Source organism: Leptosomus discolor, chromosome 16 (assembly GCF_034619465.1).
Source record: "Leptosomus discolor isolate bLepDis1 chromosome 16, bLepDis1.hap2, whole genome shotgun sequence".
In the NCBI taxonomy this organism is placed as follows: Eukaryota; Metazoa; Chordata; class Aves; order Leptosomiformes; family Leptosomidae; genus Leptosomus; species Leptosomus discolor.
In genome coordinates, this window is record NC_141406.1 from 1,758,668 (window position 1) to 1,786,577 (window position 27,910).

Sequence of the window (27,910 nt, forward strand, 5' to 3'; positions counted from 1 at the left end):
TCCGCTCAGTACCGGAAGGGCCGTTTGGCCACGGAAGCGTGGTGCCGGCGGAGCTGTGGCGGCGGGACGCGACTGCCCGGTAACGGGGACTCGGGCAACGTGGCGGGGGGCGCATGGGGGTGGCTGGGGCGGGCGGCAGCGCCGTCTGCGGCGGGGCCCGGGCAGGGCCCGGTGAGGTGAGGCGGGGCATGGCGGGGGGACCCAAAGGGGTACCAGGAGCGACAGGGCTTGGCCTGACCGGCGGAGGCGGGGCCGGCAGAGCCGGGGCGAGGTGGCGGGGCCTGGAGAGGGCCCAGGCCCGGGGGCAGCGGGTGCTGGTGGTGGCTGGAGGGGGTGTTGGGGGCTACCGGAGAGTGGCTGGGCCGGGGGGTGGCTGTGGTGGCAGGCGGGGGAGAGGTGGGCAGAGCTGGGTGCGGTGTGGGCTTAGGGGTCGGTGGGGAGGAGGGGTGGGTGCCTGCTGCGGGCTGGCTGGAGGCTCTCGACGTGCAGTACAGGGGGAAAATTAGGAGCGGCCGTGTCCAAGTAGGTCAAGGGGAGGGGGCTGCCTAGGCTGGCCCCTTAGCGGTGCGCCCGGCGTACGCTGCTGCTGCCAGGGGAGCTGCAGCGGGGCCCCCTCCTCTGCCAGCGGTGCTGCGGTGGGTGGCCTGGCACCTCTTCCCGGTGGCCCCTGGCCTGGGCACCTCGGCGGGCAGTGGGCAGGGCAGGGCAGAGAAGGCTTCTGACGCTGTGGAAATGAGTTTCCCTGGCGAGTCTGGTTCGTTGTATTCTTTGTCAGGGCTGTTTGGCTCTTACGCTGTGTGCCTGAAATCACAGGGTCCGACAAATTGACCATGTCCTTATACTTTAGACCAAAGTTCTTGGGGCAGGGGAATAGCATATGACGGTGATTGAGAATGAATGGAGGATATTTCATACTCAGGTTTGTTCTCTTCTGATGAATAAGCTTTTGGCCAGGAGGCCTGTCTCTTCCAAGGTGTTTTTGACTTGGGCTGGAGATTTTGATGCTTGGCAGCCTTGAAATGAGACACTTGACATTTTTTCCCTTGTTGCAAACACACACTTTTACGTGCAGTTTTCAGAGTGACTCTAGAAATTTTAAGGGCCAAATTAAATATAAGATGAGAACTGACAAAACAGCTTGGCTTATTCTACTGAAAAGTTTTTGTGTTGTCTTTTTTTTTTTTTTCAAAAAATATTCTTTATTATAAAAAATTGAAAATTCTCTTTTCAATATTCTGACCTTTAAACTCCCTTGGAAAGGCATAATTATTCCAAGTTTTCTAAGCTCTGTGTATTGGCATTGCTCTACTGTAATTTCTGAATTGAACTCAAATGTTAGATGACACAATTTTTGCCTAAATCCATAGGTGATGCTAGAACTAAAACTGTTACTCTCTCACTTGCTGTCTAAACTGTGATCTTGCTCCTGAATCAGAATTGTTCATCTGTTGACACACTTCTCTTGTTTTAACTGTTATTTTGCCCAGGCGACGTTAAATGCAATTAAATGTGCATATAAGGAGACTTGTGATCTTAGACCTCAACAAGAACATAACTTTATAGTACCATTTCACAGGAATCATAATACTATAAACCCCCTGAGAAATTGAAAGCTCTGTTAACCTGCAACTTTTGGGTTTTGTTAATATCTGAGTGTTTTTAACAAGGCACATAACATGCTTGCATTTGAATTACTCTAATGTTTGAGTTACAGTGGAAAGTTAGTTGAAATATTTCTGAGCCTGAAAATGCTGTTGAAGATTAAAACGTGGTTTTGTGAGCACGTGGGAATTGGCAGGGGAAAGGAAGGCTGTATTTTGTAGGCTTACCATGTGAACCTTATCTGGATGAGTACTGAGGGATTCTGCCACGTAAGCACCAAAAATATTCTTTTAATAGTAGGTTGGCAGGATGTCTTGATTGCCTCTCCAGTTTATACTGTCAGGAGACAGACTGCCAGCATTAAAAGAGACTGCAAAAGCAGACAGAGAGTTCAGCCCAACTCTTCAGGAACCAGATTTAAATATCAAGCTTATGTTAAACAATGTCCCAAAATGCATTTTGTTGTCCTGGAAGATGTCTGTGGCTTCTCAGTAAGCATCCTGGTTTTGGCTGCGAGAGAGTTAATTTTCTTCCTAGTAGCTGGCACAGAGCTGTGTTTTGGATCGAGTGTGAGAATAACGTCGATAACACACTGATATTTCAGTCGTTGCTAAGTAATGTTCTACCAAGTCAAGGACTTTTCAGCTTCTCACGCCCTGTCAGCGAGAAGACTGGGGGGGCACAGGAGGTTGGGAGGGGACACAGCCAGGACAGCTGACCAAAGAGATATTCCATACCGTGGGATGTCATGCCCAGTTACAAACTAGGGGGAAAGCTGGCTGGGGGCTGCTGCTCAGGGACGGGCTGGGCATTGGCTGGCAGGTGGTGAGCAATTGTGTTGTGCATCACTTGTTTCGTGTACTCTAATCCTTTCATTACCATCATTATTATTTTCTTCCGTTTCTGTCTTATTAAACTGTCTTTACTTCAAGCCACAAGTTTTACTTTTTTTCCGATTCTCTCCCCCATCCCACCGGGGTGCGTAGCTGCCGGCTGGGGTTGAACATGACGGTAAGGCACGGGGCTGAGAGCACAGTACTGCGTGTGGCACCGCCGTACAGGTTTGTTCTGCGGCACGTGCAGGTGGCCCTTGGGTGTTCCCTCCAGTTGGGGCATTTGGGTGGTGCATAGAGTGCTTTGCATAGATATATTTCCAGCCACTGTGTGTATGTGTGTTACAGTAAGGCTGTAGCCTCTTTTGTTGTGCTTTTGGTTGACTGACCTTGTAAAATGCATCCTGTGCTGCTTTTGTTTTTCTGTCTGCTGAAGACAGGGACAAATCATCAGGATGCCAGCGTTGCCTCTGGATGAACTCCAGCTGACAGAAAGGGATCCGAGGACAGGGAAGCTGAGAACTCTACCAGCACTGGTGAGCTGTGTTTTTCCTGAAAGCCAAACAACCTTTAATAAATAATTGTCTTATGTTGAGGCCTGGGCAAACTACTCCTTGGTCCAGGATATGATGAAGTTTGGGGCGTGCCTGTTAAATTTTCGTTGTGTTTTAGTGCATTCAGGTAGTTGAGATCTCATTTACCCACCATCAGGAAAAAAAAAACCAACCAACAAAAGAACCCCCAACTTAGTGTGTTTAACATCTGTCATGACCTGTGTTCTCCCAGAACTCTCGTTCTTTCGAGGAACAGCCCAATTAGCATGTAACCCTTGCTGCGATAGCGGGAAAGCTTTGGGAGCATTCGCAAGCTCTGCGAGAAGTTCAGCTCCGCGCTATAGCACTGGGCAAAGTCCATCCCCTTACTGCATCCCATGCCCTCCCGCCCTGTGGCTTCGGCTTGATGAAATCAGAAAATTCAGTTCACAGTAACCCTTTTCTCCCAGAAATAAGAAGGGATGGAGAGAGCCTTCGGGGCGTGTTGCAGAAGCGGGACTTGCCGTTAGCGCTGCGTGCCCGTGAGGAGGTTTACCCTGGGCGTACGTGTGGGCTGAGGCAGCACTCAAAGCTGCTGCTCGCCCCTCAGCGTGGTTCTCATTCTGGGGTGGGGAGTACTGGGGCAAAGCCGGTTGAGTAACCCTTGGGAAGGGTAGTGGAAAGTTTCTTCTGTGTCCTTGGTGGTCTTGTTGGTTTGACTTCGTGGAATGTTGTGCAAGAACCAGTTCAGGGGAAAAAGAGAGAGTGCAGGCCACGTTTCAAAGGCACGACATCAAGTTGTTGCTGTTTGTTTTGAAGGTGTGGGAGGATTGCTTTGCCAGGCTTTTGGTTAATAGAGTGTAAAGAGCAACATCCACCAAATTATGAAGGTCTGGAGATGTTGCTGATAAATAAGGACAGAAACACACTCGCCTACTGCCTTGAAAGACTAGAAAATGGGAAGTTACCAGGGAACTAAGTGTCGAATGGTATTAATGTGTGATTTTGTGTTCGTTTCCTAAAACTCGATGAGCAGTGCAAATGGGAACTGGGCATTCTTGTCGCTTGGTCTGTAGTTTTAATACAGTGTTTTGGCTTTCTACAGCACCCAGAAATAAAAGCAGATCGGTCTTTTGTGCTATACAGACCACCGCCTGTTGTCAGAGACTCTGCTTTAGTGGAAGAGTTCTTGGAGCGAGCAAAATTCATTGCAGATGACCTGAACTGGCTTCTGGCTTTGCCTCATGAGAAATTTTGGTGCCAGGTAATAATTGTTTTGTGGATGCTGAAGAAAAAGCATGAACAATCTAGGTGCTTGTAAAAGCCATGAACTTTAAATCACTTTCATAAGGACTTGTATGTGCTCAGTATGTCATTTGTCAAGCATTTTCATTTCAATTACAGCACCTTAGAGTGCAAAGAAAGAAGTATTTCCCTATAAATTTTGCAGTGTGGATATGAGTTTGCTTGTATTTGATGCATACGTGAATCCTTTTGGCACTCTCGAGTGTTTTGGATTGCTTTGAAATTTACCTGGGCTGCCCATGAGTGCAACCTATGAATGTGTGACATTCCAGTCTTGCCGTTTTCTTGTCTTCTGTTGTGCAAGGTGATATTTGACGAGACACTTCAGAAATGTCTGGATTCCTACCTGTGCTATGCCCCTCGCAAGTTTGACGTGTTGTCCGATTGCCATCCAGAGGTGAATGACATGCAGAAACGTCTTCATCGGAGTGTCTTCCTGACGTTCCTCAGAATGTCCACTCACAAGGAGTCCAAGGTAAATATTTCTTTGCCTTGCAGGTGCTCCGGGCCGCATAGCTTAGGAAAAAAGACAATTAGAGAAATGAGGCATGTTTCTTGCTTGCGTGTCCGCCTGCCTTCCTCTTCCTGGCTGTTTATCAGTCTGTGTCTCCGCGTGGACATGGTAACTGCTGGGAGCTGAAGGGTCTGACCTATGCAACGATTTCCTAGGAAGGGGATCCAGGCAGTCAGCTGAGCGATGGCAGGTTGGCCGTGTGTGGCGGCGTGAGACATCGCTGCAAGAGAAGAATCGGCAAGTTGGCCTTTGTGCGGCCGCGTGGAGCAGAGGCTCTTCAGGCCACCAGCAGCTGAGCGTTCGCTCCCTCGGTGCCTCTGCTTCTGTGCCACGTGGCGTCGTGTAATCTGTGCTAATACTTCTCTCTGCTTGAACTTTCCCCAACTTTGGTACACGCAGTGAAATTGCTCTAAATTACTGTTTTCTCGGCATTGTAATTGAAAGATCTACTCGGCCCTAATTGTGGGAGTGCAATGCCCATCGGGAGCGGTGGAATTTTCACCAGGCCTTTGGGCAGGGTGAGTGAGGCACCTTATGTGTTAGCAACCGCTCCCTTGGTATCCTCCTGGTTCACGATGGGGTGTTTAGTGATGCATTGATTCTCTTGATTATCTCAGTGGTGACATTCAGGACATGTTGAAGAAAGGTCTTGGAGTGGGAGTCGGAGGACTGGACCGGGAATGGGTAGAGGGAGTGCTGGAGCCTGCAGCTGGCACTGCTTCAGCAAAAGCACTGACACCTCTACGGTGTCTTTCATTCCAGGATCTGATTAAATCTTACCACTCCAATGAGGCAGACAAGCATTTGAAGCCATTTTATAGTTGAGTAATTTGAAGAGAATGAATGGTCCGTTGTTATGCAGGCAGTCAGCAGGAGTTCTGGAAATTGAACCAAGCCAGCATAAAGCCCTGTCTCTCTGCTTTCGCAGGGAAAATGTGCGTGCTGCTGCCTTTCACTGTGATTGAAGACGTTTGCTCTCCTAGGCAAATTTGTCTTCTGAAAATCCAAAATCACCTTTTAGCTCGCTTGTTTCTCAGTGTCAAAGATGACGGAGTTTTTGTCATCTAGAATTTGAGAAGAAATTCCTTCGACATTGAGCCGTGTGTTTTGGACGCAGCGTTCTAGCAGTCAGGGTATAGAGCTGCACCCTGGGTTTCCTTCCTACTTGTCACTGATGCAGTCATCTTTGGTGCCTTGATTCTACTCCTCCAGGGTATCAGGAACCTCAGGCTGTGATCTCTCATGCATTTTTCCAGTGTCAGTGCCAGTTAAGCTGCTCCTGTGCCTGGCTGCTCACTCCTACTCCTGAGCTGAGCCATTCTTGTGTCAGCTCAGCTGTTTATGTGGCCATGTTGTGAGCCAGGTCTGGGAACTGAACGAACTGCAGGTAGCTTTTTACTTTAACTTCTAGGTTGGTTGGTTCCCTTCATGGTGCAGCCTGACCGTGGGAGCGGGGTGGATGGTGTGGCAGTGACAGGCAGCTGGGAACGTGGGGATAGAAGGCTCTGCAGAAGCTGGTGTGAGCAGAGTTGCTGCCTTCTGGGAAATAAAATCCTTAATACACTTTTGAGAGATGTTTTTAGCGGTGTCATTATAATGCTGGAGTTCTTGCAGATATGGATTAAATTACTTTTTTTTTTTTTTTCCTCTTTGTAGGATCATTTTATCACTCCCTCTGTCTTTGGCGAAATTATTTACAACAACTTCCTGTTTGACATCCCTAAGATTCTGGATCTCTGTGTGCTTTTTGGGAAGGGAAATGGTCTCCTGCTCCAGAAGATGATCGGTTAGTTAAAGCCAAGGAACAACCTGTTGAGTTTAGGCTTTTGCTTATTCGTATCATTACTACTAATACATAACATACTAAACATAATAATTCCTATTATTATTAACAAGTGGGGGTTTATACCAGTGTTACTGCTCTGAAAATAAATTATTCAGCAGCAAGTAGTATCTGTAATTTCTAGGTCAATTTCTAGATCAGATTACTTTTCTCTTTTTTTTTTTTTTCTTGTGAACTTCCTTTATGTCAAGGAAAGCATTGTGTCCTGCTGCTTAGCTGTCCTGAGCTGGGCTCGTGGCAGTAGGCGTGAACCAAAGCTCAGTTATGCCTCAGCAGTTGTTTCCTATGCCAATTAAATGTGTCCTCAGCTGCTGTAAGGACATGAGGGCTCTGTAAAATCCTGGTGGAGGTGGGAGGGGACAAACAGTTCCTGGGCAGGGAGGGAGGAGGGTTAGAAGATGAGGCACAGTCCAACTGCTCATATGAGGGCTTTTGTTCCCAGAGTTGGGAGCTGAGTGGAATGTGCGACGTGAAGTAGTCACTGGTCTGTGAAGTGGGAGAACTTGAAATTTCAATGCAGAGGTTGATTGATAGGGTGCCTTCAAACCACAGAGCACTCGAGAAGCACAGCTTGAGCAATGCTCTCCCTAGGCTTCTCTGTATCTGTACAGACAGCCTTAGGGGCAAGTCCATAGCACAAAACGTCTCAGCCTTGGATGCTCTAGCATCTAGCCTGCGTGATGAACTCGGGGCATATCGGTTTAGCTTCTGTGTTTATCCTGTGCTCCCTTCACAAGGGAACCACTTGTGGTCTTTAACATCCATCTGAGCATCGATGGAAGAGTATCTAATATCTAACCTTGGGTTAAGTGAGCTCTTCTCCCTAAATTCTAACCCACCTTGTCTGCAGTTCGTGTAATGAAACTTTCCTTTCTTTGGTAGTTATTTTTGTCTCGTTTCCAAGTTGACTAACATGAGAAGTGTTAGAGAACATGTGATGCAGCCAATTTTCCAGACCAGAAAAGCTTAGATAAACCTTCACATTTTTTAATCGCTATATCCTTTTTCAGTAGTGCCCACTCTAAATGCATCTGTCAAGCCTCAGAGGTGGAAAGAAAGCATGCTGAGATAGCTAGTTCTCCTTCAGATTTGAAGCTTAGATTATCTGGGCCTTAAAATATTCCAAAGAAGACCTAAGTGTATGAAACCTCATTTGAATTATACGTGTGCTCTGGAGTGCAATGCAGTAATGCTGCACGCAAGTGACCGATGATTTGCTCACCTGATTATTTGCATTCTGTTGTGACAGTAATGGCACGAGCAGTTCTGGGGTGTAATTCATAACTTGATAAACTTTAGGTTCTTCTCAGGGTATAAATTTTTCTGAAACCTGTCTCGTAACTTACCCGTGCTCTGTCCTTGCTGGAGAACTCTGTTAATTTTCATCATCTGAACAGTAATTCACAGGAAAAGAGGCAGCCTCTGTGCTTACTTGGTGAGGATTTATGGTACGCCATTACTCAGTGGAGTATTTTGTAAAGATAATGAAGTCCTAGTAATGTAATTGCAGGTATTACTAAAGCCTCATTACCTTTTAAGAAATATTCTGCAGAACATTTTCCAGTGTGTGCTGAACTGTTATCAGTAATTAAAAGTCAACTCCAGTTGTCAAATAAAGGAACTAGAAATGTTTAGCGATAGTATTTGCATTATTCATTGTTTCAGCCTCTGGGGTGTGAATCATCTAACATCTCCTTTGCTCTGCTCTGCTGAGCACATTGTCGTTACCAGTTCTCCAGTGGCACTGAGGAGTTGATGGGTCAGGGTTACAGGAGTAGGCCCTGGGTGTGAGTGGAGAAGGGAGCCTGTGCCCACCTTGTAAGGGGTTATCAGCTGTATGGGGGGGGGGGGTGGCGGGAATAATACAAGTACGTCTTCTGGTGCAGATTTGCTCGTTGGCATGAATGTCTGAACTAATGGGAACTGGTCTCCTTCCCCATCTCTTCTCAGAAAATATCTTCACTCAGCAACCGAGTTACTTCAGTGACCTAGACGAGACTCTGCCCACCGTCCTCCAGGTACCGCTTTCCTGCTTGACCCAGGGCTCGCGTTTCACCTGGAAGTGGGCCACAGCCGAGGGGCTGGAAGGCAGCAAGCGTGGTCGCAGGCAGGCAGAACGCGTTGGCTGTCGCTTCCGTTCTCTAGTTCATGCCGATGTGTGTCAGGGGGGTTTTGAACCTTCATCTAAAACTATTACTTGATGACTGTTTCCTGTTGCCTTCCTTCAGGTTCTGGCCTTCTCTGCAGTTAATCTCAAGGAGTTTTCATTAGGCAGTTCAAAAAGTGTTCTTTATATCCCCCCAAGTGGGGGAGGCATTAAAACAGGTAAAGCAGCAAAATGGGGACTGTGAGAGGTAGCCAAGACTTGACAGTAGAATGGGTTGTCGTTAGCACTGCAGGTTCTCAGGAGTGAATAAAAATCTGTTGGAAGGGAGGCATTGTTGCCATACAAAAGGTATTTAGCACCTCTCCACATCTAAGCTTTTGTTTTTATAAGCAGCTTTTCTATCCCCCAGACTCGGTAAGCAGGATTCACATTTCACCTGAGGGGAAAACCGAGGTGCCTTGACACCTTTGTACCCTGAAAATGTCGTGTTTATGTCCTCAAAAGCTCACCTATGCACAGGAATAAACAAGCCCAAGATACCATTTACCCCAAGACACCTGTAATGTCACTTGACTTTTTGAAAGCTCATATTTGTCTTTTTTTCCAAGTCTTAAGAAATTGCTAGAAGTAAATCTCAGAGGTAATACCGCGTTTAAAAATGTTCTAAGATGCGAGACCGAACCTTCAAATGAATTACTGGGGAGGGCAGCAGAGATTCCATTTGCTTTTCGTGATGTACCATGTCGGAGCAGTTTCTCTGCAGAACACTGGTTTCTTCACCCTGTGTTTTGGTGACCGTTGCAGGGCGATACCAGTGTGTGTCAAGTGTACGGACGTAACAGCTCGAACAAAGACGTGTCAGTGCTGATCCATGAAGCTCTTTAAGTGCTTGCGCTGTCGCTGAAAGGAGTTGATACCCGTGCAGGTGTAGGAGCTTGCATGCCCTGTACCATAGTAATGTTAACCCCAAGTATGCGACTTCAGTACCTTTAGCCACCCGTTCACGTGCCTCTGGGAGGTGGGTTTGACAAATCCCTCAAGGTGCAGATGTAGAGGAGTTGCTTTTAAATTGGTCCTGCAGCAGAGGTTGTTAGCAATCGGGAACCTAATTCTGTCAGCTTCTCCCCAGATTCTTTGTGTATAAACAAGAGCCCCAAAATCTGTCCTGCTAGCCTCAGGGGCGAGGGCAGGAAGGCTTTGGGACTGGCTCCTAAGCAGGAGGTGGTGTTAAGTTCCCAGTTGTCCCACTACTCTCACAAATAGGGATCCCAGGTGGCCTCCCAGTGTTGGCCTTGCTGGGCGGTTTTGTTGGCATAGCTAAGGGTTTGGTTTAGCCGCAGTCCCTGCCTCAGCACCACCGCCACGTGCAGCTGCAGTTCGGTCACTTGCAAGTTGCATGGAGTTTCAGCAGGGCAGTGCGGCCCTTCCTGCGGCGGCCTGCAAGAGTCTGCTGCAGCTTTCCTCTGACACAGCTCCGTGCTGGATGGAGATAGTCCCCATACGTGGTCGTAGCAGTGATTGTTAACAAGACAAAGCAGTCCCACTGCTTTCTCCTGTCTGTTTTAGCACTGTTCTGTTCTCTTGATTTAGGTGTTCAACAATATTTTGCATAAGTGTGGTTTGCAGTGTGAAGGAGCCTCCGCTGAGCCCCAGAAATTGGAAGAAAAAATAAATGTGACGCCGGGGAACATGCCCCTCCAGGTAGGACTGTTGCTCCTTGCCCTTTACTGTTTGTAGTCCTGCAGCCTGAACAGTCCATGGAGCAGTAACACCACAGAGGGTCATTCTGTTCCCAGATACTGGTGGCTCATACAGCACATGGTTCCATGTCATTGCTTCACTGTTTGTCGTATGACTGTGATAAAGCCTTTCCACCATGAGTTGGTTGCTTTCAGCCATATCCATTGTATCGTGGGTTCTTTTTAAACCCAGCATCTTTTTTACTTAACCAGCTGGTAAGTAATGTAACAGAGTAGCTGACAGAAGTCTCCACGTAACCCTGACAGTGATCACAGTTGATTTTTTTTTTTCCTTCAGAAATGTTTGTTTAACAGCAATATACTTTAACTTTAGTTAATGAAGAGGGTTTTTTGTGCTGGGTGCTGTACAAAGACAGGCCCCGTGTCAGTGAGCATGGTCTTCTAGAAAATCTGAGTCATACAGTTTGTGTGTGGGAGTTGTTACAGCTCCCCTGGAAGTGTGTCTTGCATTGAAATGGACCACTGAAATCGTCCCCTTAATTCCTGTATTACTGCTATGCAGCGCTTCCAGCTAGCTGGGGAAGAATACTTTACGTGGGGGATATATTGAAGACAAAGCCACTGTCCAAAATGGGGTATGATGAGGAGTCTCATAACTTCACAGAATCTTTAATGAGAGTGAGCAGTTGGGACTGCATTATAGATATTTGAAGGATAGACATTTTAGCAGGGACATTGTCTCTGCTTCTGGACCCGGTAACATGTAACGTGTTGATGACTGATAGCAGGCTCTCTGTGCAGTCAGGAAAAAGACTTGGTCTGGGCATGATGTGTCCCTATTAGTGAGTGGTACTGTGTTCCTAGGAAAACTTGTCTGGCTTTTCTCTCAGTAATTGCCCTTTCTCCTTCAGGAGCTGAAGGATATTGTGCTGTACTTATGCGACACTTGCACAACACTCTGGGCGTTTCTTGATGTCTTCCCCTTGGCTTGCCAGACCTTCCAGAAACATGAGTTTTGTTACAGGTACGTCTTGGACTGCAGACAGAGCTTGTCTTGGCGAAGTAAAAATACTGAATGTGCTGCCATGTCGTGTCCCAGTCCCTTCATCGTTAAAAGAGTAGACAGATGTAGTGCAACCAGAGACTGCTAGGTTCACACTGACAGGGATACAGAATAATAAATGAATGAATATAGGGAAGGCTAGAGTTTGGCTGTTATGTGTTCACCTTCATCATTATCTGTGAGTGATCCTGGAGCCAGGCAGCCAGGACAAATTCAAAACCCAGCTAAGCAGTGCTGGATGTGCTTCGGAAAAGGTGGAGCGGGATGAGCAGAAGAGAGTTGTGGGCAAAAAGAGCTTCCTGCTGTAGCAAGGGAGGTAGAAAGTATTTCAAAGTGATAGTCCATCAAGGTCTGAAAAGAAATGCTTTTGTTTGATGTTCTGCCTAAGTTTTCTGCTAGAGAATATTACTGGGGTTTGGCAAAAGCTGAGCGCCAGGGAGAGGATGACAAGCCAGCACTATCACGGCTGGGCTGACAGCTGATTCCCTGTCCAACTCTGCATCACAGTGTCGATGAGTCAGGATGGTCTCAAGGACCAGACAGCAGAGTGTGTTCCCGCAGAGGCTGCAAGTCCTCGAGTGCCACTTACCCAGCTGGCCCCTGGTGTTTTAAACCCCCCGATCATCTCGTGGAGTCTTGCCGTAACAGCCTTTGTTTAGGACCACCTGAAGTGTTAATTTATTGTCCTTATTTCCCCTGGTTTGTTTGCTTGTTTTTGTGAACAAACGCACATTTGTGTTTTGCTTTTGTTTCCAATCATGTTGCAGACCTCTGAAGCCTTACAGCTGCCAGTGGTGTGTGGACCACAGGCTGAGTAATGCTGCTCTGGGGTGTGTAGGTTCCTGTCCCCTTTGAATGTTGTTGTCGAGTTGGTTATTGAAAGAGCAGATTGGTGGACTGCTGGTGGCTGTTTGGACTGGCAAGCAGCACTGCTTACATGCTTGGTTACTCAGAGGAGGAAAGCCTTTTGCTTTTCATTCTGCTGTTGATGTCAGAGATGTGCTAAAATGGTCTTGATCTCTGTGCAGTGGGACAACAGCAACATTTTCATTACTTCTCGATATGGACTAATGACTGGGTCTTTGGAGTCTGCGGGGGGAAAACTGATTTATGTGTCATCTTTTTGGAACCTCTGTGAATTTGAATCAATCTGCTGGCATTTGCTAATTTCTCCCCCTGACTAAAAGTATTAACCAGCTTCTGCTCCGCTTGCCTCAAGGATACTCATTTAACATGCTTGGCTCTTAATATGAGACATGGACATAATGTTCCTAATGGAGCCTCTGCTCGTCAGTTCAGCTTGGCTTTTGTGCAAAGGGCTGTAAACCATTATTTGTAGCATCTAGCTACTCGGGAGGCAGTACTGGCTGTTATTCTGGGAGGCTATTTCTGTGCATCTCTCAGTGCTCAGTCCCTGAAGGAAAGGGTCTGTGTGGGCTGCCTGGCACCTCAGATGTGAAACTGGACCAAACTGACTTTGTTTCCTCCCTGCCCTATCCTCCTGAAACATCCTCGTAGGCTTTCTGCGTATTGGGTACCTTCATCTAAATGCCCACCTAGAGCAGAGCTGAAGAGCCAGACCAGTAAGACTTTCTTGGAAATGGTATCGTGTTTCCTATCCAGTTTTTAGTGTAGGGCAGCATAGGGCCATGAGGATATTGGAGTGGGAGGGGTTGGTTTGGGATGCACTGGGGCGGGTCAGCTCATTGCAGACGGCAGGTTTGTGTGCGGGCTGTTTCTCGGCTGGGCAGATTGTCCTGCTGTTCGCTCCCATGATGCTTTCCAAGGCGTTTCTTTGCCTGCACCTTCAGGGATACCTCGATGGTTCCCGTGGAGTGCTGCTCTGTGTCTGTTGCGTATTTGCTTGCTTGTGTTTCAGGGAACAAATAACCAAATGAGGTAATGCTGGTGAGTACTGCTAGGGAGGAGAATTTAATGAAGTTAACAGTTTGGTTTGTCTTTTAGCAAATGATTTTTGAAACCTCAGTTGACAGTTACTGTTTTGTTGTCCGTTTCTCCAGATTAGCTTCGTTTTATGAACTGGCCGTTCCTGAGCTGGAATCTGCAATTAAGAAGAGGCATTATGAGGATAACAGGTGAAAATGTCTGCAAAGGCTTTTTTCAATAAAAGTCTCCCAGGGCTTAATTAAAAATTCACTTCATGCTGCTTTGCCCACTTCTGCAGTCTTTCTATCTTTTTTTTTTTTTTTTTAATGCTGCTTCAAAGAACTCTGAAGAGATGGCTTTTCTAATTCCGAATTTTCCTGGGCAGTGGGGTGATTGATGATTTCTTTCACTGCTATCTAAGAAGAAACTTGATGAGAGATGCATCCAGATTGTAACAAAGCATGAAGACATGAATGATAGCTCTATGTATAGATTGGCCTCATTTTAAGGTGCTGACTATGCTGGTGCAGTTGAGATACCGTGTGTCTAGCTGTCAGGACAATTGGTGATTGAGACCAACTTTGTTTAGAGCAGGGATTTTTCCTTAATGAGTATGAAATGGCTCTAATCTCTGGTCCTTGCGGCGAAGAAATGATTTTGCTGATGAAATGCCTCCTCTGGAGTAAAGGTACGTTAAAGATTACGATTTCTTATGCTGACACCAACAGTGTGTTCTTTTACTCTCTCTGAAGCGTTTTTGCTGATTTGTGGAGGAGAATTTCGCATTCCAGGAAGAAGATGATCGAAGCTTTCCACATCCTAATAAACCAAGTCTGTCTCCAGCCCATCTTAGAAAGCAGGTATTGGCACTTGGGCACTGTGGTACCAGCCAGTTATTTGATTACCGTTGTGGAGGAGGTCTGTTTCCTCGTTTTCAGATTTGCTGGGGAAAATGAACGGGTACTGCTATTAGTGTTGCCAAAGTTGTCTTGCTGTTTGTGTAGCCAGAGACTTTGGCTAAGGTCAGAAGTCAGTTGTCCTCCGTAGCAGGAATGTCCCAGATGAAGCTGTGTGATCCAGAATTGGGGTAGTGACCTGTGTGTTGGCCCCACAGCAGTGGGATGAGGCTGTGCTCCAACGAGCTTTCTCACCTCGGTTTATGGCTAAGTTACAAATCCTAGTGCTGGGTGTAGACACCTTGCCTGAGACACCACAGTAAAAGTGATGCAGTGTTATAGAGCACTGAAAACAGTCGTTTTAAATTTAGATACTGGTGCCTTTACCTATTTCTTCCCCGCCTCCTGTTGTGAAAAGTGGTAACTGATAGATCTGTGAGTAATCTCAAAATGAAGGCAAGTATAATTATCCTTATTTTAAAACAGAGAAATGAAGAGAAGTGAAATGACCCAAAATCATGCTGCATATTGGGGACAGAGCCAAGAACTTGGGTCTCGATGGTGAAGCTAGTGCTCCCTTGGGCTGGTCTCTCTTTGCCTGTACTCGTTATGGGTTTTGTAGATTGCTGGTCTCTGCGGCTCTTGTTCTGCTTGAATATTTTCCCTGGTTTAATATCGGTAGAGTTGCACAAGAAGATGAGGAGGGTCTGTGTGTGGAATTCCTTATGAGACCTGGATTTGCTTCCTTGACTCCCTCTGTGACTTGGACTCTATCACCCAATCTGTCTGGGCTATAAATCCAATCCTTAGAGGAGCAATAGCAGCCTGGCTTTATCCTTGCTTACCCGAGTGTTGCCTTTCAGCACCCACCGGAATATAAATGAACCAGAGAGTGTAACATCTTCAGATTCCACAGCGTTAAGGACTGTGTATACCTCAGAGGTAGTAAAGGACAGCTCCAGAAACTGATTGCCACTTTGACGAGAGCTGAGGCTGCTGTGGAAATGCTGTGTCCTGCTTCTAGAGAAATACCCTGTTCTTGGCGCTGATCTGCTGCAGAGAGCGTTCGGTCCTGCTGCGAGGCGTGATGCATCAGCGGCCATGGGAGGTTTAGGCGTTGGAACAAAGGTTGCAGTAGGAGTTTGCTTGGCATGTGTTCTTACACAGCGAGCACATACTTTCTGGGAGGTTCACTGGTATGATCCCAAGGTGTATAATAAGAGTGCAATTACAAAAGCAGTGCACGCCCTGTTCTGCTTATTGCGAGTCTGAGGCATCAAACTGTGATTCGTAAAGTCTGTCTCAAGTCCTGTAATTCTAACTGTGGTACGGCTTTAGATCTAGCTGGCTGAAATGTTGGCTGAAGCTGTAAAAGAGGCTTGTTTCCATTTGACCCTTTGCTACTGTGAAAGCCAGAAAGTGCTCTGAAACGTGTTTTCAAATGGGATTTCCCCTTGATGTGTGAGTGTGACTAATTTGGCTAGTGAGGCAGAAGGTGGCGGTTGTGCAATGCGGTAGGCTTACCGCTGAGTTTTTCACTCTGTTGTGCCATTGTTTTCTGCAGCTGTGAGAATATTCAGCCTTTTATTGAGGAATTTCTACAGATCTTCACTTCGGTGCTTCAGGAAAGGAGGTGAGTCTGGCTGAAAAGAGGCCCAAGGGGAGGGTCAGCTTCCCTTCCTCTTCCATTCTTTACAGCAGAATTGCCTGAGACAGTGTTATGAGGCATGATGATGCATTTGGGAGTTAGAAATCATCCTAACTAGTTGGGGGAACTGCTGTGAGAGGATTTCAGGCTGCAGTACAGACTTTATTGCAAAGGTGAGGAGGATGTTGCATGACGCTGAAGAGTGTTGTTCTCCGCTCTCTTTAATCCAGGCTTTCAAAGTGGAGGATAGCAATTTAGCCATTGGCTACCTTGACAAGTTAGAGTATTATTACTAATCTGTGCTTCTGAACTGGGGTGACCAGACCAGAAAGATATTAAGTGCTAATGCTGAAGATGCAAAGTGAGTAAGTGGCAGAACTGGGAATTCGATCTTGTCCTCCTGACGGTGTTGTCATTCTGATCACGTTGAAGTCATAAACCCCATTTTCTCTGTAGTGTGGCACTGGGTTACAGGTCTTAACGTCACGAGTGTTGCAACTGGCTTTGATGGCTTGGGGGGGAGTGTTGCTGCAGTGCAACGGGAGCAAAGCCAGACGTGGCAACGCATACTGGGATCTAGTACTGGGTGAGAGATTGTACGTGTTCCTGCCTGAGCAGCGAGGAAGTCGCGGTGGCATAGCGGGGATGGCAGCGTGCGACAGGTCTGCTGGTGATGTATTGAGTTTGACTGATTAAACTGCCTTCTGTGTTTTCAGATTTCTCCGGGACTATGATGAGCTGTTTCCTGTTGAGGATGATGTCAGTCTCCTTCAGCAAGCATCCTCCACGCTGTATCCTTTGCTGTCGTCTTGGGGTTTGGCAGACCTGGCTGCCCTTGGGTTCCTTCACGCCAGTGGCATTCCCACTGTTGCTGCCTCTGGTGAAGCTGCATGGCTGGTCGTGAGTGACGGAAGGTTTTCCCTTTTAAAAAAAAAACCAAAAAAGGTGGGGGGAATGTTGATGTAGGCACAGGCTTGGGAGTCGCTGAAAACCGCGTAATTACTTCAAGGCGAGGTCTGAATATGTGCATCTAGAAAGGCCCTTAACGCTGCCCGCTTAGAGACGAGACCAGGACAGCCTATATCCTCCAGGCGGTGGAAAGTGCGTGGGAAGGGGTAGACAGGAAAAAAGCACAAGTTGTTAAAGATCCAACGCCACCAGCAGCATCTAATGGAGCATCAGCACTAGCGGAGAGCGCTGCTGAGGACCTGGAAGAGCTCGGGGCTGCGTATGCATCAGAGGATGAGGTGAGTAGAGCTCTGTGGGAAGGACTGGGTTCTGCTCTTTCTGTCCTCACTGCATTTGTCTGTGAAGAGAGGATTGGTTTGCTTGGGTTTGGGGATTACATGAGATTTAGTCTCATTTCTTACCTCTGCTAGATTTCAGTGCTGCCCCATGGGCCTTGTGGGATGAGAAACAGAGCTACACCTGAATCCTGGCTTTATCTTTGAGCAAATTGCTTCGAACTCCTGTTGGCTTGGGTTTCCCATTGCTGTGGTTTATTCAAGTACTGTGCTTCATCACTGTCATTCATGTGCATATTTTTTAAATGCACAGTTCACATATTATTTGAGGAAGGCATTCTCCAGAGTATCCTTGCTGACTCGGGGGCAGACGAAAGTAGTTGTGTGCCCACGACTGTGTCATATGGACGGTGTGTAGTACACATACCTTCACTGATTTCTCTTCTTTTGACTTCAGACTTTGACGACTTTGTGTTTAAATTCTGATAACTCAGGCTGCTGCTTTCCCTCGTTTTAACGTGCCTGCCTGCCTTCCCTCGGCTGCTGTGTCTCACCAGTAACCCCACCCATTCTGTTTGGTGTATGCAGTGCGCCGGTGCTGCTGCTGCGCCCGTCGCCAGGGTGTCAGGGGTGGAGCTGGACTCTCTCATCTCTCAAGTGAAAGACCTGCTGCCAGACCTCGGTGAGGGCTTCGTCCTGGCCTGCCTGGAAGAGTACGGTTACAATGCGGAGCAAGTGATCAACAACATCCTAGAAGATAAGCTGGTGCCCTACTTGGATAAGCTGGACCGAACGATGCAGAGGTGCGGGGCAACTGGCGCGGCTTTGAGGCCTTTTGGGTTTTTGGTTGTGGGTTGTCACTGAGCACCGTTCTCACTGGAGGTTAGACGCTTGTAGAGCGCTGAGAAGTTGCATGTGCCTTTTCTCGGGGTAGATAGCTGTGGTGAGAGCTTCTCGTTGCCATCTGCCTCTGGCTTTTTGCCCTCGTCACGTCCCTGCAGAGGACTGGAATGTTCGCTGCTCAGCATTCCAGTAGAGCAGATGCTGCGTTGTGTTTTGTGACAGGGGGACGAAAATACTTGTACATTAAATGCTCCAATAGGAACCATTAAAATTCCATCGTGGAGACATTGGCTTAGCCTGGGCTGGGCAATACAGTGTGTTACCTTCAAACATGGTTGTGCTGCAGAGGGCAGGCTCATAGGTGTTGAAATCCCAGCTGTCCTGCAGGAAAGGGCATCTTCAGAGGAACTCATTCAGCTGAAATTCAACCTGCAGGGTCAAATATGGTATTTGAGAGGCTGCTGTTTTGTGCTTGAAGTTAAACCAGAGGGAGAGTGGAAATGGCAACCTGGATCCATTTTTACCTCCCCTTTGACAAACTTGCGAGGCTTTTGCTTGCTTCTCTGGGTTGTACATGGGACGTAGGGTTTATAGCTGGCAGTGAAATTGAGTTGTTTTAGTTTGTCTGCAGCTGCTAGCATGTGTTTGTGCTGCAGCAGCAGTTTCTGACTGAGTGTCAGGATGTGAATGTGCTGTTTGCTCACATTTCATGGAGGAATGGGCAGACTGTCTCATTGTTGCATTAAAAAAGGAAAGCATCTTTGTGAGAAAAATGATGTAAAAAAAAAATCTTAGTTTTGCAACAATATTTATGCTCTCGCAGTCAGATCTGCTGACTTTGGCACAGATGATGTGGGGTGGGCTTTTGGAAAGGTTGGGGTTTTCTGCAAAGCCAGCAGTTACGGAAGATAAGGCTGGATTTTTTTTTTTTTTTTTTTTCCCTGCCTTTTGCATCTTGAAACAAAACTGTCAGTTCAATAGCAAATGTAGAATTCTGATCACTGCTGATTTTAGAAGTGAGCACAGCAGCGTTTTCAGATGCCCAGCTGAGATAACAGCACCAACAAAATGAATGTAAAAATAATGGTCTTTTGACTTACAAGTTGAACAAACGTAAACCTGGAACCCTGAGAAAGAATTAAGAAGGAGCCATAGGGAGATAAATATCCTGAAATCAACAGCAGCAAATTATTGGAATTTTTTCCAGCATGTAATTCATCATACTTAGTGTTTGGCTTTACTGAGTCACTGTTTTGAGACCAGGCAGTCTGTCAAAGGTTCCATGCTGCTGTACAGTTTTACTCATTCTTAAATGAACAGAAGAATTTTCTTTTTGCTTTCTGTAAGTTGCTTTAGTTTCCCCGCAAAGATAAGCTTTGAAAACTGTGCCTTGTATCTTAGACCAATGCCGTGTAGTGGTCGTGCACGGGCTGTAGTGCAGCTGCGAGATGAAGGAATTGCAATCTGTGACGGGTCAGCCAGCACCACGACGAGGATCTTGGCGTGCTGGGGATGACTTTGAGACTGACAAAGAATAAACCAAGGGCTTGGGAAGGAGAGGTCTTCCTCAGTTCACCTTTGTTTTTATTCTCTCTCTGTTTTGTTGGGTTTTTTTTAACAGACAGCTGAAGCCAGACCCTACTCCTCTAGTCACTTCTCGCTATAATGTTTTCCAGAACGATGAGTTTGATGTTTTCAGTAGGGACTCGGTGGATGTTTCTCGGATACAGAAAGGCAAGCGGTGAGTATCGTGCTCCCTTAATTAACCCTGTCTGTCAGGAGGAATAAATATCTGTGAACCGGCAAATTTATTTCTTGTACAAACCTCCTGCAGGAATTTGTTGGCAGAGGTAAGGCTTATCAAGAAATGTTTCCCACCTGTTTCTTCTGTTTCTCTGGGAAAGTAGAATGAAATATTATTGGGGGGTTGGGTTCAGTTAGTGTTTTTCCTAATTGGCTTTCCTCTCTGTGCTGCTAGAGATTGCTCTGCCAGGCTCATTTGTCACGTCAGGCCCTTGCTTCTCGGTCTCAGTGTTAAACTTGTACTGAGCGGCAAACCTTGAAAAGCAACTGTCTCTACGAGCCTGGGATTCTGACTTGGAACTGAGAATAAATAACGATTTGGTTTAGATCCAGGTGAAGCTTCAGTATCCATCTGCTTCAAAATCTGATAACGCTCGCTGCCTTAGACTACTTGTGTTGTCCCTGCTGCTGTCAGCTTCCCTAGAAGGGCATTTCCTTTTCTTTCTGCTTGGTCTGGCACGTTGTGCTGTGCCATGCTCCCTGCAGATTCAGGTGAGGGCATTGTCCTGCTGGCTTCCCTGGATGTCAACCTTATCTCTAGAATATGGTTGACTTTTTTCAATCTGAAACACTTTCTCTAACCAGCCAAGTGTGATCCTTGGTGTGTATTTGCACAGAACGTAAATAAAAGTCTGGCTGTAGATTGAGCCACGTCACCCCGGGAGCTCCTGGTTAAGGTTCTGGTTGCAAAGCTGCATCAGACTCTCAGGAGAAAACCACTTTTGTCACAAAGTGCAGTCGAACAGCTATTCAGCAGCAGTGCTGTAGTGGTTATACTGGCTCGGATAGGCAGGACAATAATTTCTTTTCTCTCTGGCCAAGGCAATGACTTTGGAAGTCTCCTCATCGTGTTGACTTGCTCAGAGTGCAGGCAGGCACCTCGGCAGCAAGAGCCTTGTGCACAGGCGTGCTGGGTTATCTCCCGTCTCCCTAAAGTCTTGCGCATGTGGGGAGCTGCTGCAGCGGCTGGGCGAGGCCGGAGAGCACTGTCTGAGTTCAGCACAGTGCATCCCGCCCGTGGAGTAGCCCTGCTCGGAGCTCCCTCTGCAGATCACTCAGCTTTGGAAGTTGTAAGTCATCCCTGAGCCGCATTGTGGGACTCTGCTCCCATGGCACTGGCCTCTGGCCGCTGCCAAGGAGGCTGTGTCTTCTCTCCAGTGGTAACATCACTCCTTGAGAAAGTCGTCATCTCCTCTGCTGTCCTGGTGCACGACCCCTTGGGATTATCCTCTTACTGCTGCTGTTCCCAGTGTCTCTTGGCCTCCCTCAGGCTATGTCTTCATTTCAGAACAGCTCTTCTTACACTGAGAACACTCTCTCTGCAGGACTCCAGACACATTGTTTATGTTTTGAGTGTTTTTTAAAACCTGGAAGTAACTACCTCTGATCAGCCATGTACACCCTATGCCAAAAGCTGACCATATCTAACTAAATTGAAGGATAAGCTTATAGTACCTTGCTCTCTAGGATTTAATGTTCATAAATACAAAGAGGGTCCTTTCAGCACGAAAAGGGCAGCTTCCTCAGTAGTCCTTGTTCCGCAAGCAAGAAGCCTGATGCTTTACCCAGATGTCGGGGTGACAGGGTTCTCCTAGCCTAGTGTGAGCTCTGTTTTGGATTCAAATTGTATCTTTTTTTTTTTTTTTTCTTTCTCCTTCTTAAAATTTTTTGCTCACCAAGTTCTGCTTGTGTTTAGGGCGCTGTTGCTGCCTAAGCGTGATGTCGCAATAGTGCTGCAAGAGCCTGGTCAGGTTGAGCCCCGTTGCTCTCGCTGCTGTGTGGAGAAGCATCAGCAGTTTGGGGCAGGGACTGTTAATGTGAAAGAGAAAGCCACACCAGGATGAGGAGAGAAACAGGCACGAGGAAACGAACATACTGGCATATACGTGATTCTTCGTTAATCCTGAAAAGTGATCACGCTTGTCTGTGCCTGTGCAGCCGTAATTGCTAGCTGAATCTGTCTCTTGAAGTCAGAGCGTGCCCTGAACACCGTGGGGCTGGAGGAGTTATCCTGCTGGTCTTCCTGGAACTGGTGTCCGAAACATTTCATTGCAGCTCTTCTGCAGTCATCAGACCAGCTCAACAGGAAACAATTAGCAAATCCTTAGTTCAGGCTCAGGCTGAATACCAACAGAAGATGTTATCCTGGCCTCGGCATGTGTGAACTAACCACATGCTCTGCAGGGCTTTTTGCAGCTAAATGCAGGCATGTAACAGAGTTGAGTCACTAGAGAGGGGAACCACATCTATCTGTAATGGTACTTTGTTTTGAGATTCATAATGAAAATCAGGCTGCTTAGATCACTTCCCCCCTGCCTGCTAGTATGTCACGTAGGTCTGTCCATTCCTGAGTCACGGACAGTCTGCCTGGGACGGGTTCTGTCTCTGATAATATCCAGATGCCTGATGGGTCACTGATGCATGTTCCTCCTCGACTTTGAGGGCTGCAAGTTGTCCTGTGAATACTTGGCAGTGGAATCCCTTGTTGCTTCACTGTAAGCTTATACTTGGCTGGTCTGAAGGATGGAACTGCAAAGAGTTTATGCCTGTGCAGCTCGAGATGCAGCATCTCAGTTTCTGCTTCTTAATGCCTCTGTCAAAATTCTGTTTCTTAGCCCTTTTAAAGAAGGGCAGACCATAACTTACTTGCCTCCTAATTTTTTTTTTTTTTAAATTACACATGCAGTGCTTTGAGAGAGGTTAAAACAGAATCACTAGTCTGCTCTGTTTTGTTCTTTTCTTTGTGAGTTGTGCTTATTCTAATCCTTACTTGCTGCACTGGTAATGTTTTGGCTCTCGCTGTCTGCATTCGTATTTTGCATCTCGCTCTTGTCAGCTGAGGTCCTTGGCTAGAGGAACATGCACGTCCGTGCAGCAGTTCCTGTAATGCAGCCCTGGTCCGTGATTCGCAGCTGCGTGTGCTACCGCAGCGAGACGATACTGCAGCGTGGTGTTAGAGGGCACTCTGGGCCTTGCCGAGCCGTCTGGTAGCCTGGATTCTGTGCCCTAACACCTTGCCGTTTAAGATTCATGGGACTTCGGGGGTTAGTTGGAGCTTGGCCAAACTTCAGCTTGAGTGTAATTGCATTTGGCCTCTTGTAAAAGCTTCCTTTCTGTCTCGAATGACAGTGGCGGTCTCCCATTCCTGTTCTTATCCGCTGCGGGATCTTACTGGGCTGCTTTTTAAAATTACTTTGTTCCAAGCCAGGAGTGCCCGTTTTTAGGAGCCAGCCAAAGAGTCCTGTTATAAATCAGAGGGGAAACAGGTAGGCTTAAGCAGTGCTCGTGGAGTTTGAGATAAGACTTCTGTTGCTTCAGCTTCCACGTACTAAATGGAAAAAAAAAGATCTTTACGCTGCCTTTCTGTGTCTGCCTCTCCGTTTCCACACTGCGGAGTGCAGGAGGGAGAAGGACACGACCAGGAGTTTGCTGAACGACAAACGCCTGATTGCTGAGCAGAAGGAGCGCTACAGCCAGTACAGCGTGGTGGTGGAGGAGGTGCCTGTGCAGCCAGGGGAAGCTCAGCTCTACAAGGAGGACTATGAGGACGAATACGATGACACTTACGATGGCAACCAAGTGGGGGCAAATGATGCTGACTCAGATGATGAGCTGATCAGTAGGAGGTAGGTGCTGTGGCTTCAGTGAATGGGAGGCTGATGGGGATGGCCTGGCTCGCGCAGACCTGTTCAGCACTGGGGTTTGTTCTCAGTGAGGACGGGCACGCTTCAAACCACCCCTTGGTCTGCTGCTTTCTCCGTAACATGCAGGGAGGGAGTTTTGGGTCTCCCTCCTCCCGTTGGTAGGGAGTATTGCCATGGCATGCATCCAGGGTGTTCTCAGGCTTCTGTGTCTGCAGGACTCGGCTGTTGCCTCAACTAATCAACAAATCTAAGAGGGGAACTTGCCATTGTGTTGAAACTTGGACTCGGCAGTGCTGCTGCTTAGAGAAAACGGTCCTGCAGCGGGAGAAAACGGGCTTGAACAATCCGGGTTGAGCGTAGCAGTGTGAAATGGCTGGTTAGCAAAGGAAAACTTAAAAATTCAGGAAACTACAACCGGACTCCTTCTCCTTGCCAATCCCCTCGGATGTCTCACAGTGCTGACACCTGGAATTCAGTCCTGGAGTGACTGCACAGCGCTGTCCGCAATGGCTGACAGCTGGAGACAGTTAGCTTTTAGGAAGCAAAGGATTAGTTTGGGAGGGGGATTGTGGAATATTTCTTTTAGAAATAAGAGCTAGAGATAGAAAACGTGTGTTTTAAAAGCTGGTTTAACATTTCTGAAAGTGGCCTGTTAAATTCTGATGTATTATGAAGATGTCACCATTTCTAACCTCAAACCGAAATCCGTCTTTGGGGTTCCTTTGTCCCTTTGGATTTTTTTTTCACTCCTAAAGCGTGGCGAGGCTTCAATTTAGATCTTTTTTGTTGTTTGCCTCTAACAGTGTGGCACTCGGGTCTTTTCCCCTATTTCAGGTGCTCAGTGATCACTGCTCCTAGAGAGGCAATAGGAACAATTAGTGGATGTTACTGCTGAAAACTAGATCTAGAGCTTTGAAGTAACAAAGGCTTTTCTGGTTTTACATTTATTTCTTTGACAGTGGAACGGTGGATCTGAATTCCAATAGAATTTAAGCACACACACATATATAATATATAAAAGAACAGCTATAAGCATGTGGTAAATTCTGCCTCCACCCCCTCCCAGGGTTGCTGCTGTGCGTGTTCAGGGTGATTCATAAAGCTTGATGAATTTCTGCAGGTATTTCCCCCTGTATGACACTGGGGCTCCGTGGATAACCACTGGCCAGTCACAGAGGTTTTAGAGCACAGCACTTTCTGAGCATTAATGTTTCTGTCTGAGTTTCAGCTTAGAGGTCTGAGGGTTTGTCTTTGTACAACAGATGCTCCCCGATGGGTGAGCTAAAGCCTGGCAAAGTGTCCTTACTGATGCCTCGTGGCTGTGCCTGGATCCCCTTCTCCCAGAAGAACCAGTTGTTTCCTTGGAGAAATTCCTTGTGAGGCTTCAGGTTCTTCCTGACCTGCTCCTTTTTTTAACTATTATTATTTTCAGTAACAACTTCATAGTGAACATTCCCCGGTGAAGAACATGTGTTCGTTAATTGCCCATGGTAAATGTGTCACTAGCTGCTGGGTCTCTGGGTGGTTTTGTTTCTTTTTCTTCAGAAAAAGAAGCAATTCCATTAGATTGTGGGTTCTCATGTTTGAAAGATACGATGCAAACCAATAAGGATATGCTGTTCAGGGAACGGTTTGTGGCTGTACTGTCTTCATTGCTGAGTGTTTGTCCCTTCATTCTCAGGCCGTTCACAATTCCTCAGGTCTTGAGACCTAAAGGACAGGAAGAAGGACAGGAGGAAGAGGAAGAGGATGAAGAGGAGGAGGAGGAAGCTGAAAAGGAAAGAACAAAGGTTGGAGTTGCATTAAGATTTACCATATGTCTTACCTGCTTCACCTGCAGAGTGATGTGGAGCAGATTTCCTCTCTCCACTCCGTTAAAGGGAATCTTTCAGCAGTAGCATGGAGACTGAGCCGCTTTTCAGGGCGGCTACTTATGCCACCTGCCGGACTGTGACGTGTCCCCCGAGAACAGCTACCACTGCTTCCCTGGCTAACTGTGCTGGAGCAATGCTAGTTACTCTGGAGAGGCTTAATCTCCTTTATTCCATAGACAGACGATGCCAGCGGAACCCTTCATGGGTCACTAACGCTCTGTTGTCATGGATATACTGGGAATCATGACATTGCTGGTGTTGCTGGCGGAGGCAGGATGTGGAAGAAGTCTCAGCCAGGTTCACTGACAGGTTTTGTGTTGAGAGTCACTGACACCAATCCTGCTGGCTCAGCCAGAAAATACAAGGAGCAACGAACTGCCGCTCTTCCGTGGTCTGACAGAATCGCCTCCTGCTGTAGCCTTTTGCGCGATGCCGATGAGTTCACTGACCTCTTTCCTTCCTTCCCATGGTAGGACCATTTTGTGCAGGACCCAGCTGTGCTGCGGGAGAGAGCTGAAGCCAGGCGGCTGGCTTTCCTGGCGAGGAAGGGGTAAGTAAGCATCTCCCTCTGCGGAGTGAAACCGCGGCGCTGCGGTGAGCAGGTGTTTTGCTGCTGCCTGGAATTGTTGAGGGTGTACCTGTTCCTTAGCATGCCTGTACGTCAGGGTCACTGCCACGGTGGCGTTAACTTCCTCGCCCAACTTTTACTTCACTGCTGGTTGTTTTCTCCCTTCGAATGGGTAGGCACGTCCCTGTATCGTAAGCAGCAGAACCCTGTGCAAGATAGGATCTTGGAGAGCACAGCTTCCCAGATAGGATCTTGGAGAGCACAGCTTCCCAGATAGGATCTTGGAGAGCACAGCTTCCCAGATAGGATCTTGGAGAGCACAGCTTCCCAGATAGGATCTTGGAGAGCACAGCTTCCCAGATAGGATCTTGGAGAGCACAGCTTCCCAGATAGGATCTTGGAGAGCACAGCTTCCCAGAGCTTGATCAGCTCCCACAGGGATTTCAGGACAGTTTAATAGCTGGTTTCAGCTGACAGACTCAGCGTGGCGAAGGACACGGCCGTTGTGTGGCTAACGCTGGTACTCAGCTAGTGCAGGAGCCCTGCAGAGCTGCGGTGAGCCGAGGCTGAACTCCTCACACCCAGCTGTTTCTCGAGCGTGCAGTGTGCTTGTTGTGATGTCCTTTTTCTGTGTACTCCAGGCACAAGCATGACAGCTCTGCTGTTGTTGGGAATGTGAAGGGTCACGGGCAGAACCGGGAAACAGTGCAGGAACGAAGGAAGAAGGAAGCAAACAAAAGCACAAGAGCTAACCATAATCGACGAGTCATGGCTGACAGAAAGCGGAATAAAGGCATGATCCCTTCCTGAAAGACTCTCAGTGCAGGTGTTGCATCATCCCCAGTCCTCTGCTTAGGAGGCGGCAGTTGTGCTCCGTTCCCTCGGCGCTCCCTCCGCTCAAGGGACTGGATGTCGTGGTTCAAGACCTGCCGCGTCGGCTCGCGCAGAATTGCACGCCCTGTGGGAGGGCTGCCCCTTCACGGAAGGGAACTGCCCTCCGGGCAGAGCCTGGCTGCTCTTCAGCTGGCGGGGACGCGCGTGGGCCGGTGGGCTGCGCCGCGATGCATCGGACAGGCTGCACCAGCCATTCGTTTCTTTTTTGTACTATTTATAATTCGGAGAATTTTAGTTTCATACTGGCTCCTCGCACCCTCTCTGCAACTCAAGCGGGCTTCTGGGCCGCGCAGCGGGCAGCTCGGACAGCAAGGCTTCCCTGGAACAGCCCTCGCAGCTTTCTGCTCCGCTGAAATGCCTTATCCTGAAGTGCAGCTTGGAGGTCGGTAGGAAAATGCTCAGGCTGTTCCCTTTGCCGACAGACACGCAGGAGTTCGGGTGAATAAGACCTTAACCATCCATCTCTGTCCCTTGGGTGTGGTGCGTGAGAACAGAATGTGCGAATAAATGGTTGAAATCTTTCAGTTGGTGTTTTAGGCTCTTACGAACCGTATTGATCTTTAAAAGGCTTGTTGAGGTTCCTCCAAGTTAATGTGCCATGTCTGCAGGCAGTGGAATTTGGTTGCTGTTTTGTGTTGGTTTAGTGGGATGAGATCTAGCCACAGCCACTGAGACTAAAGATACTTGAAAATCGGGATCAAGGCATCCCAAACAAGATGACAGTAGTATGGAAATCAGAGTGGAAGGCAGCAGGGTCAGAGTCGCTGGGGAGCTGCCTCCTCAATAACCACTTGTCACACTCTGTGAAGCAGAACTGCCCTGATCATCGTCTTTGCTGTTGGGAAGGCTGGGAGCTAATAATAAGCAGCAGTTCGCAGTCGCTGGAAAGGACTTCTCCTGAGGGCTGTCTTTTGTTACGGAGCCGTTCCCCAGGCAGGGAGGCACACAAATGACGGAGTTTACTCTGTAACCTGTTTCTAAGGTGCTCAGATGCCCTGGCAAGGGCTGCTCTGCTGTGCCCAGGCAAGCCTGGAGTACCTGCCAGCAGCTGGGGCCAAAACTGTTCCAGCCGCTGTTGTCACAGAGCGTTAGCACGGTTTTGGAGTGCT

General features: G+C 47.7%; 1 protein-coding gene across 3 annotated transcripts; it reads left to right on the forward strand.

Moving 5' to 3' along the window:
• The first annotated feature begins 36 nt into the window (after positions 1-36).
• Positions 37-27,325, forward strand: ASCC2 (activating signal cointegrator 1 complex subunit 2). 3 transcript variants are annotated; one of them, XM_086473901.1, is made up of 20 exons: positions 52-79; positions 2,872-2,971; positions 4,074-4,232; positions 4,578-4,748; positions 6,444-6,573; positions 8,581-8,648; positions 10,328-10,438; positions 11,349-11,461; positions 13,522-13,596; positions 14,140-14,247; positions 15,848-15,916; positions 16,648-16,722; positions 16,992-17,178; positions 17,764-17,978; positions 19,640-19,759; positions 20,439-20,441; positions 23,223-23,447; positions 25,147-25,255; positions 25,813-25,889; positions 26,549-27,325. In XM_086473901.1, exons 2-20 carry the CDS (start codon positions 2,891-2,893, stop codon positions 26,715-26,717), a joined length of 2,265 nt encoding a protein of 754 aa, XP_086330027.1. In that variant the 5' UTR covers positions 52-79; positions 2,872-2,890; the 3' UTR covers positions 26,718-27,325. The 3 variants fall into 3 exon arrangements, with proteins under 3 accessions (XP_086330028.1, XP_086330029.1, XP_086330027.1); XM_086473902.1 differs by lacking the exon at positions 20,439-20,441 and having other exon boundaries at positions 37-79; XM_086473903.1 differs by lacking the exon at positions 20,439-20,441 and having other exon boundaries at positions 37-79; positions 2,876-2,971.
• Positions 27,326-27,910: the final 585 nt, after the last annotated feature.